General features: G+C 38.1%; 1 protein-coding gene across 3 annotated transcripts in view; it reads right to left on the reverse strand.

Annotated features, from left to right (window-relative positions):
- Positions 1-12,045, reverse strand: part of PRKCA (protein kinase C alpha) — a 154,793-nt gene that overhangs the window by 17,364 nt on the left and 125,384 nt on the right. For all 3 annotated transcript variants that reach the window (XM_035558680.2, XM_035558679.2, XM_035558681.2), the window contains 5 exons: positions 10,691-10,834; positions 10,047-10,220; positions 7,142-7,233; positions 5,514-5,576; positions 4,865-5,003 (listed from right to left, as the gene is read on the reverse strand). In XM_035558680.2, coding sequence (XP_035414573.1) covers positions 4,865-5,003; positions 5,514-5,576; positions 7,142-7,233; positions 10,047-10,220; positions 10,691-10,834 — 612 coding nt within the window. The remainder of the gene's footprint in view (positions 1-4,864; positions 5,004-5,513; positions 5,577-7,141; positions 7,234-10,046; positions 10,221-10,690; positions 10,835-12,045) is intronic.

Genomic DNA, 12,045 nt, shown 5'->3' on the forward strand with positions numbered 1-12,045 from the left:
TCTTTTAGCAGTAGCCACATACACTAGGCTTTTATAAGATATATTTGGGACATTCATTTCGTGTTACGGTGGTGGACATACTTGGTTGCCCTTCCTGTCATTTCTATCACCAGCAAGTTCCCAGAGGTCCTGTGGAATCAATGTTGCTTCTACAAAGACTAAACACTTTCAGAACTTTATCCAGAAAAAAATCTGACATTTACACAAAGAAAACATTAAAACATTTCATCCTCAGCCCCTCTCCCACAATACCTCCTTGCCTGATGGAACGGCAAGGTGTGTTACCAAAACAGAAGGGGATATTTTTCAGAAGGTCATTAATCTGTAAGGGCAGAACATTTTGTACAATAAGTGCACTGTATTTAAGTGGTTTTGGTAGGAACAGCATATTTAAATTAGCAAATGAGAAAAAGAGAGATCCATAGCACTGAGAAAGGAAATCCTAGGAGACAGGCATGGTCTCAGGCTGGCAGTCAGGTCTGTCCAGCATGCCCTGATCTTCTCCTCCTAGTGTCAAGGAGTTTGATGGGAGTACTGAGGAGGGGAAGTATTTCAAAAAGGTAATGCAATGACATAAAATGAAAGATGTAACAAAGCATGGACCTAAGGATGCCGTTTATTTAACCAGCAAGAAGCAAGTCAAGATTGGGCTGTTCTCTAAATAGCATTCTCATCAGCAAATGCAATCTGCCCCAATTAAATTTGCCTTTGTGAGAGCATATCAAGTAGAATCATCAAGAGAGACAGAATTAACATGAAAAAACCTCCTACAGTTAACCTAACATATGGTCAGAGTCACGAGAGCACTAAAATTTCTGTCCTATGTCATCAGCTGAAATATTCATTTGATGCTCCATGTCAACATCAAGAGAAGCGCATGACAAGTGGAGCAGTGACCCTTCCAAGCTAGCATGCATCTCTCATGTGGAACCAATCATGGTGAAAGAGTGGGATTTTGGGAAAGAAATACATACATCAAGTTCCACTGGGACTAGAAAGGGCATGCTTCAGAGAAGTCCCACTGCAAATGCAATATAAACACCTTCCACTGTCCCTACTGCAATGTAGGAAAAGGTTGTACTTTGCTGTCACTGTCCGTTGATGTACCTAACACTATAAGGTGTTTTCCTTTAATCCTAATTAAACATGCCCATTTGAATCACCTGCTGAACCCCAGTAAGGATATGACACCAGTGAAACACAACAAACCAATGTGCCACGTTCATTCTCCAACCTGTGTGTCACGCACGGAAACCGACGCTTATACCCACACATAACATTGGGAGTTACTCAAAGCATTAATTGGAAAATGCAAAGGAGAGGGAGGGATGCTCATTTCAAGGAAGGAATTACATGTGGGAGGAAGCAGATGAGTTTTGAATATACAGTCAAATGCAGCAGTACGAAGTCAGCAAGTTCTAAACGGCTTATTTTCAGCAGCTCCCTCCTCCTCATCCCACAATCACCGTGCATTACCTCCCAGCTGCTGCGCCCAGACCAGCACTGCCTGCCTGGCAGCAGCTACCGATGTCAGCCTATCTGCAGGTACAGGCTATGATATCTCTTGGAATAAATACAGGCACATTACTAAGGAGGGGCATATTAACGCTTACCTCCTATCTCACTGCAGTGAGCAGAGCAGACCCACAGAGCAGTGAGGGGGGCTGTGGGACCAGAAACGAAGACCTGTCCTCTCCTGCTATGGGCTCTGCTTTCTACTGGCCTGGCAGGAATGGAAAGTTGATAGGACCCTTCCTTCCCTTCCTTCTCCATCACTAATTTAAATGATTGCCTTTTTGCATTTCAAATGTCCTATTTCCCCTACCTATGATTATTTTAAGGGTGCTGCTTTTTCAGGTTCTGTGGATTTGAGAGCTCAGGAGGAATTTCTTGCATCAAGCCAAACTGGCTGAGCAATGTTGACTGCATTTTTTCCTTTCTTTTTTTGCCTCCAAGGAAGGCACAGTGAAGAGCAGGACACGGAGATTAATACCAGCAATTTGTAGGAATGTTTAGATCATTGCCACTTGCAGCTGGTAGCCAGTTGGGATGAAAAGATTATATCCCCGAGGCAAAAGAGAAAGTCTTTTGTGAACATGTCTTACGTCTACTGGAAAAGTTAAAGCTCAGTTATTAAAAGAAATAAATATAACTAGCACAAGAAACAGTCAAACGCACACTTTCCAAACCTTTGCAATACTTACTACCTTCCCCTAATCCTGGCAACTTCAGTTAGAACTTAAGGTCTGAGGCTATTTGATAGAGGAGAAGGGAAAAGGAATTTTTAATTTAAAGCCTTCTGAAATTCAAAATCAGTCTTTTAGCTGCTGCCGGGGTGCTCATGGTAGGGTTCAGTACTGCACCGCAGGCAGCGGGTGGTGCTGCCAGGATCCCCACTAAGCCTCGACATCCATCTCCTTCTGTCTCTCTTGACTAGCCAAGGAAATACAAAGTATTAATCGATTTCAAGGCTATTATACTGCCCTGATCATAAATATTTATGTTTAAGTTCAACACGTCAATAAATACCAAAGAACCACTGTTTGCCTGACAGATGTGGTCAAACCCAGGATTCAGCCAATTCAGCCTCTGCATGCTTCGCAAATTGCATATGATTAAAACAAGGAATATTAACGTCAGTGTGTTACACACCAGAGTGTAATAACAAATGCTAACTTCCCCAAGCATACAAAAGGAAGGCAGTATTTTACAGTGAGTGCACGGAAGTGTGCAAATCCGCCTTTCTGAATGCAGCACCACCATTCCCCTGCATTTCTGTCCCAAGGTCATCTGTGTGAAGCCAGCTGAGATGTCCTTGTGGCCCCATCCGACCCCTGCACCCCAGCCATCCTACCTCTGAACTGCCTGGCGATAGCTCACGGAGAGACAGCGGGGGCCCTTCGGACCCCACTACAGTCAAGCCATTTCCCTAACACTGACCAAAAGAGCTAGTTCTGTATTTTTGAGTGCCCCACACTCACAGGACAGCTCTACTCAAGACTTCTCAAAAAGTTTATTTAGATTTAGCCCATCTATCTCCATGCAGCAGGGAACAGTACTCTGGAAATGCATCCTCATTATAATCTATTATACATCTTAGCCCATGGGAACGTGCTGAAATGCTCCTGGAAGCCAGACATCAGCCTTACTTTGAAGTTTATCACTTCCCTATCACTAGCCCTAGTTAGCAACTTGTTAGTCACCATAACGTCTTCAGAAACTAAAGAAAATTGTCTAAAAAAAAAATACAAAATCTGTTTGTAAGATGATGGAAAGACTAATTTCCTCCCAGTGACTGAATGTTTTGGTAAAAGGTTTATTTCTTCACATGGGATTTCCAAATAAATTAAAATAAATCATTCCAGCACTGACCCATATTGAGCATTTTGGCACTGATAATACGTTCTTTGGTATTAACTGGCACAAGCCCATTGCCACAGAAAGGAGACTTTTTGATTTGTCATATTGGCTTCATTTATGTTTTGACAGAAGAAAATGAAACACTGCTCTGGTTGTTCTGATATCCTGTAGCAAGCAACAGCAATTTGTGAAAAAAAAAAAAGTTTTATAATACACAGTATTTCACTCTGAAAATCACGAATTAGCAACTAGAAAAAAATAAACTATTTTTCATTCCAATTTCATAACGATGACAAAATTTACCTTAGACACTAATTTACTTGTCCATTTATAAATCCCCTATATTCCAACAAACATTCAATTACAGCCAGAAATATTCCAGCCAGCGCTGCCCCTTGCTCAGCACTTGGTGAAACACAGCGTCTCTTGGATCAGGATACAGCCTCTTGCCTTGAATTTGCAGCCAAACAAATCAAGACTCTTGAAAGCTCAGTATGCACAAACACCAGATTTTAATATTCATATATTTGAATAATTTCCAAATCACCACATGTGCTTGTTTTTCATGTCTTATACCTAGACTATTGAAATACAAATCATATCCAGACTAAAAAAATCTTAACTCTGAGCTCCTATTTCTCTATCTCAGTGCTTTAAAATAGAGCTGTTTCTCATCACCCAATTTGCATTTTAGACACACTGCCGTTAGGTTTGTGTTTGAAAGGGATTTTCAGTACTTTGGTGGCTTGAATGCAGCAAAGGTACTGGTAAGTCATGGAAAACCCAAGTCAAAGTACGGATTTATTACATCAATTTCATTCAAGTCCTGATCTTACAGCTTAGTTGAGGCTTTTGATAACAGGAATTTTCCCTAGATCAAACGCAGTACCTCAGGACAACTGCACACCCCCAGTAAGACAGGGCCTGGAGCAGCCCCAAGCAGCTTTGTAGGGAGGTCAGTGAAAAACTTCAAGGCCTCATCAGTCCCTTCCCAAAAATCAATGAGACTTGTGTTTTCCTGAAAGTGCTGAACAACCTTTAAAGATATGTATTTTGGCAGCTGCATGAACCTATTGAGAAAAACATTAAAGAAACTATGTTTGCTCCCAATAAAATTTTTGCTGATCTCATCAGCAACCCCCCCGAACTTTCTCTGACTTCACACTGAAGCACAGTTTTGTATAACAACATTTTCATGCTACAAATTAAAAATCACAAGGGGGTGAGCTTGCTTATTTAGTCTTTACTAGTACAAACAAAATTTGAAACACTGATCTCATACCAAATAAAGTTTTCCATCAACTAGATACATTTTAAAATAGCGAGGTCTTACTGATGTAACTGTATTAATTCATGAAGTTATTCAGTACACCTATAGAAATACAAATGGTACCATCCACAGAGTATCCAGAGCTCAGGCTATCAACATTTGGAGGTGTGAGATGCATGTGCTGACAATTCTCATTTGAGAGACTGTAAGATTCTTGAAATGGTAAATATTTACCTCTGGTGCAATGTAGTCTGGAGTGCCACAGAAGGTCCTGGTTGTTACTCCATCTAACATATGTTCTTTGCACATTCCAAAATCAGCAATTTTAATGTGTCCTTCTGAATCCAACATCACATTGTCTAACTTCAGATCTCTATGAAGAATCACAATGATTTAATGTTAATGCTTAGGATCAATTAGGGCCAACTTATCTACTTCTGCGGCCCGGTGAGGGATATGTGCAGCTATCTGGGGGTGGAGGGACGGGGAATACGCGTGCACTGCACTCTGCAGTCCCAAGGGAGCTGGGCATCTCCCTGCAGATATACGAGAACAGCCGTAAGCATCGAAACCTGACAATTAATAAAGAGAGAGCTGTGGATGATACGAGCACACTCACACTGACACTTATGAACCTTCATACAAGAAAGGACAAGATGTTTCACATTTTTGAGAGTTTTCACTTGAATGAGGCAGAGCACTGAGAAATTCAGGTAAAGCAGAGGCTTTGGTTTACAGTGCTCCAGCAACAATACAACCAACAGAATGCTGCTGCGATTGCTTTTTGTAACATGTTTTAAAAATGTGCTGAAAAATTCAAGGAACTGATCATTTAAGGGTTTTAAAAATAGTTCAGAAATGACTTACAACAGATTATACTTACCTATAAATAATCCCTCTGTTATGGAGAAAGAATAATCCAACCGAGATCTCAGCTGCATAGAACCTGTATGAAAAAAGCCCAACAGATTTCATATTGCCTCATGATTTTCCCTCTCACAAAATACTTTGGAAATGCATCATGGTAAAAAACAATAACTTAAGTATAAAAATATACATTATAGGTAGACATAAAAGATATATTACTTCAAATTTACTTTAACAGATACAATTAATTTTGAGTATTTGATGATAACATAGTTCAGATTTTTTTTTAAAATTGGAAATTTCTCCCTAGACCAGAAAAATCTTTCTGCAGCTGAAGCACAGCATTTTTACTGCACTGATCAGTCTGCCTGCATAGGTCATTATCTCTAATCACATATCAATGCTGAATTCATGATGCAATTCAATTTACATTGCAATTCATATGACACTAAATCATTTGCAGAAATAGTATTCCTTTATACAGGCTGTTAATGGATTAATTACATAAAGCTAATTAAAATGATTACCATATAAAATATAATTGCTGAATGTAGTTAAAGGATATATAATATTGATGGATGTTTGAAGCCTGTTGCTGCACAAATTATAGGCAAGAAGATTATCCAAAGACAAGATTATTTTTTATGCTAGCATAAGGAAAATGAACACTTAGCTCTGAAACCAGAGCTATTTGTGGACGTGTGCGAACGAATATGCTCCAAGGCGTGAGCTGTCATAAAGCACCGTTTCCAACGGGTGTTCGGCAAGTTACATTAGCTGGGGACCAAGGGTGTTCTGACACCACTGAGTTTTTATTTAGTGAGTTGTTGACACTGTTTTATATCTCAAACACTTATATTTAGAAGGCCTCTCATTTAAACAAGCCCTGATTATTTAAATCAAAATGAGACATTATTTTAGCCAAATTCTTAAACGGAGTCTGTCACACTTGATTTTAAAGTTTCACTGGTAAATGACTTATGAAACACTAATAAATGATGACGAGATGTTTTAAGCATGACTAAAATGGTACTGATGGTATTCACATTTGAATATGTCGCAGATCATTATCAGTTACTCACTGATATGCCAGATGTACAATAATCTAAAAGGGACTATGTATATAAACAACTTCTAATCATTTATTAACTTCTCACAAATAAAACTTCTATAAAAAGTAGAATTACAGAACTTCTTATAAGCTATACATTGAATTTATGTTGTATAAACTATAACGTAATGTGAAGTGTATTTCTATAACGCTCTCTATAATATTAATTCAGATTGAAATGATCTTGCTTTTTTTTATATATTTGCTTTGAAAAGCAACACAAGAATACTAAGTAATACTTTTAATTTCCTGTTGCCTTGTTTAAATTGTCACTTCTAAAGCACACACTGCATGCCTTTGTTTTGCTGTATTGTTTAATAAAGGTATGACTACCTTTGGCCTGTGTGTGCAAACATCTTCAAAATAAACTTCTTCTTTTGGGTCTTAAAAAACGCAATCAAAAAAAGGACAGCCTAGATTTCAGACTAAACCTAGGAAGATGCTACTAGATAGTGTGACAAAGAAATCTAACCCTCTTACGGGGTAAAATTAAGATGATGACACGATTTAAATATATAAACATGAACACTCACACTGCTTGTGGCTCCTTAAATTTTCCTACTTGCTGAATGTGATACATGAGATCACCACCATTCACATATTCCATAACAAAATACAGACGGTCCTAGGATAAAGTATTAAAGATGCACATAAATACTTTAGACATAATATTAGATATGCATTGATCGGCAAAAAAATCACTGATATGTTATTATAAAGCTTTTAAGATTATTGGGACTGGTTGTACATTCTGGCAGAATTGATAGATCAGGAAATGGAAATGGGATGTTTTGTAAAACCTGCAAGAGTAAATGACTGATGGTATCTGTCTAGTTTTGCCAATTTTAGTGATACAATTTTATATATTAGTTGTCTACAATTTTTCCCATAATTACTCACATATAGTTCTGTCCGCTAAAAATAAATGTCAAAAAGCATTAAAGATGGTTGAAAATTCTTACTTTCAGCCCATTTCTAATGCCTCCCAGTAAGTTTTCCTTCTTAGGAAGTATATATTTTCCTTCTCATAACTAAAAGGAGGCAAGAAAAGAAGTTAAAGGGTTTACAAAAGTATCTTCTACCTTCACCAGTGATACCAAGTTCCTTTCTCACAAGACCCTATTTCATCTAAAGAAAGACTGCAATAAAGTATTTTGAAGGGTGCTTTTTCTTCAACAGTTAAGACTTTTAAAATCCATACCCAGGTGTCTCAAGTGAAACATGACCACAACATATTTGAGTGCACTTACATAGTATTTTCCCCACTTAGTGACCTTCAGACAGTAAGACTTGAAGCAATCTGTTCCCCATTTTCCAGAGGACTAAAATTGACCTCTTACAAGTGCCTTCTGTACAAATACATTGTTCACACTCTACAAACATCTTTTATTTAGGGTGGATGATTTAGGCCACCTAGCTTTGAAAATTCTGGCAGACAACATTATGGCAAGCTTGTTTTCTGCAGTTATAACGTGACCCAGATAGCACATAAGATGCATTAATAGTCTTCCTCCCAACTGCAGAAGAGATATTTTTGGCTTCCTCTGATTTGTTTATTTTGGATGGAAGCATTATCCTGAAGTATTTATATGAAAGTTCCCAATAATATGATGGGAAAGAGACTCATTATTAAGATGCTCCAGTATAACTTCTACTCCCCCTCCTTCCTTCAGGACCACCAATTGGAAGTAGGAAGTCTCTACTTGTCCAGAAACTAAGATTTTAGAACATTAACATACATTTAAAAGCTGTGATTTTCTAAGCTAAGTCCAACAGACGAGCCATGGGTAAAATGGTTAATTGGCCAGATCGGAACTATACCATTTAGATTTTTATATGAATTGTCTTATTGTAAAATCCATGGCAACAGAAGCCTGCAAGGAAAAAGAGCAGCTAAAAACATTAACAACAATTAATCAGTTTTTTCTATGGCCAAACAGCATATGCTTTTTCTTCTCTTTCATATTCAATTTCTCATTTTTGTAGCTAATTCTAATCCTCCATGGCACTTCACAGCACCAAGTGCAAAGTACTCTACACTTAGGGAAACATGAAGTAAACGAGGTAAAGGTGTTTACAATATTTGTCTAGACCTTTATGTGGCGACTTTGTTCTTGTATGTGATCATTCAGAAAAATTATACTGCAAATACTAAAAACCTCAATTTTTTTCCTCCGCACCCCTTTACAAGAAAACACTAGGCACTTGTACATTTTACATTTAAAAAGAAGCTGTCCAAAAGAAAGATAAGATTAATCAAAGTGGTTTTTCAATTACTGATGACACTAAGCTTTTTGATTACTAATGAAACAATATAAAGCTATACATAATTGCAGAGAGATAGAAGTCTATTTCTTACTAGGAGCTCTTATCCTATTACAGCTATCTTCATTTTTTAAGTAGAGGCAGGAAGAATATTATAGAAAGCAAAAAATTACCAAGTGCAATAGTTCCCAGATTCGTGCTTTACTGTGCTTAATTATGTTTGCAAATCTGTTACATTCAGGCCATTTTCTGCTCAGAGATTTGTAGATACTAAACAGAGTTTGAAAATGCCCCTAACAACACAGACAATTGTACTATGAAATGGTGACAGGATGACATGATCTGTTTGTGGAATATTACAATGTTATTACTTCAAACTAACTAGTTTTTTGTTTGTTGTTTTGATTAAAACTATCTGATGTAAAAGATATGGAATAGTCAAGTGGAAAAACAACAACATACGTATGTCCTTTTGTCACCCCATTAAGCTACAGCCCACTGCTGGGGCACTAATTCAGGGCTATCATCATTAAGACAGTTACAAGGCGAGACAAGAAGAGCCTTGACTTTGTGTCAATAAAGGCAACTCCAAAAAGCCAGCGCTCACCGAGAGCCAACTGCCGGCTGTGCTGCTTTCAGGCCAGCACGGTGCCGCTGGATTGTCAGAGCCATCCTGCAGCCTGTCTTTGGGAGATGTTTTGCAATGTGATGGGGAAATCTCCACTTTGTTTATTTATAGAAAAGGAAGAAAAAAGCCTGATGCTTTCTTCTGCACCGGGGTACCAGCAAACTAAATTAAATCCATCAACATTGATTCATGAGTAATGCCCTTGTGATAAAATAAGCACCACTAAGACTTTACAAGTACTATCCTCAGATCCTTAAATGTATTTAGGAACCTTTGAGAATCTGGGTTTAAGGGTCTGACTTAGCAAAGCAAACATTATTAAATTTACAAAGTTTCCCACTGGTCTGCTGGAATTACTATGTGGAGAAAAATCTCTAATCCTAGATTTTAGGTTAATACATGAGGGGTGTCTCTTTCTTCACTGTTTCTTATGTGCAGAACCTATGGAATATAGGTTGGATAATAATAGAATTTATTGAACTGACATAATTCGCGATCACACAGTATGGAAAACATCACAGTTGCAAGAAAGAGAGCTCACGTACAACTGTTTGGAAACAAGAGTGAAGCTGTGTTAGGAACGGTGGTTTATCCTGCAAAGCCAGCACTCGTTTTTCAACCATTGTACACTCAACATCATCGTCCTGAATCACCACATCTTTTTTCAGTATTTTGATTGCATAGAGCTCCTCTGTCCCCTTCCTGTCTGCCAGCATCACCTGCACAAAAAGAAACAAGAGTGAAAATCTTCCTACCTACCAATGGGAGAAGGTGACTCATATGCCCAATGAATTGTATAGATGGCAATCCAGCTCTTGTGTACAGACTAACTCGATCAAAACTCCAAAAATATCATCATTAGTCACCTACTGCAACAGGCTGTACCAATTGTTTTAGACACTGCCTGAGCCAAAACTTGCTGGTTTATCACAGGCATATTATATTGCCCAGGGGCCGATAAAATGCGAAATCCCTGGGGACTTCTTCAGTAAAGGGCACATTATCATGTAAGTATCTGATAAAATGTCAGAAAAATAGCAGTCCTTTCTTTTGACTAACAGATTTCAAATACATATATATATATATACTATTCATGATTTTTCCCAATATCCAGCCCTACCAATGCTGGTGACTTCCAGAACTGGCAGAGTGACCTAGGTAGTAAAGGCAAGTTATCAAGAATTCTTACCTTTCCAAAGCTCCCCTTTCCAAGAACCATAAGAAAGTTGAAATCTGTCAGCTTCACCCTGTCCAGATTGTTGGATGGCGCACTTGAATTCCTGTCTTCTGATGGAGTAATGACTTTGTTACCAGCTGGCCCAAGTTTGGCTTTCTGAAGAACATATACACACATATACACACAAAAATGGGAAAGTGAGAAGAGTAGCCTGTTTTCTTGGCAGAATTGGTTAATGTTAGACCGGAGATGACCTTATTTGAGACGGCATTCTTGAGAGAAAGGCTACATAACAAAATTTGCACAGACACAAGTTCAAAGACTCATTCCAACAATACTTTTAAGTGAATTAAAGTGGAAAACTGTGTTCATGTATAACCAGATAAAAGCAGATAAACTTATCTGGTTACCAGAGCAAAACCAAAGCAAAAACAAAAGCCAAAGGAAAAAAAAAAAAAAGCTTATATTCATGCCAAAAGCAGGCTTAACTAGCATTTTTATTTCAAAATACAAAAAATGCTCTTCAAAAATTTCATGCTATAATCTGCATAGGGTATTCTAGATATAAACAGTCTCTTCAACACATTCTCTTTTAAAACGTAATTCTTAAAGATACTCTGCATAGCAAAAGTTAGGAAATCTTTGACATGCATTAAGAAAAATAACCTGCATCAAAAAAAGAAATAAAAAAAGAATTAATGCAGATGAACATGGCCACTTTCAAACTAGCATTACAATCAACTTTGATTTTCAATCAAGTGTTGATCTGGAAAAGGGAGGAAGGGAAGCTGTGGGTGCCCCGTCCCTGGAGACACCCAAGGCCAGGCTGGAGGGGGCTTTGGACAGCCTGGGCTGGTGGGAGGTGTCCCTGCCGATGGTAGGGGGGTGGAATGATAGCCTGTAAGGTCCTTCCAACCTGAACCAGTCTATGATTCTATTACATTCAAAGGTTCTGTCTTGGCAAGACAGTCTGGTTCGTAGAAGGTTGCAGCAGTCTCAGTATTTCACATGAGACACCGTATAGTTGCACAGGTAAGTTGCATTTCAAATCTTGAAGTTAACAAAAGAGAAAAAAGTAAGACTCACCAAACGATAATGCAGGCTAGAACACAATATCCCTCTTTTTCTCAAATTTATCCCACATACAAGCAGAAGCAAAGCCAAGAATGTTTAATAATAGAATTACTTCAGGATCTAAGTGCTTTCCTCCAAGAATCTAGTGAGTTGGCATGTAAATAATCTCTAATATGGTTAATTTATTTTGTGCCATTGACATATGCTTGACATTTAAGGATAACTACTTTTCTCACTATACCACAAAAGGACAGTAGTTGCATATTATCCATTTTACAGATAAAAAAAATAGA

This window comes from Cygnus atratus, chromosome 18 (assembly GCF_013377495.2).
Source record: "Cygnus atratus isolate AKBS03 ecotype Queensland, Australia chromosome 18, CAtr_DNAZoo_HiC_assembly, whole genome shotgun sequence".
In the NCBI taxonomy this organism is placed as follows: Eukaryota; Metazoa; Chordata; class Aves; order Anseriformes; family Anatidae; genus Cygnus; species Cygnus atratus.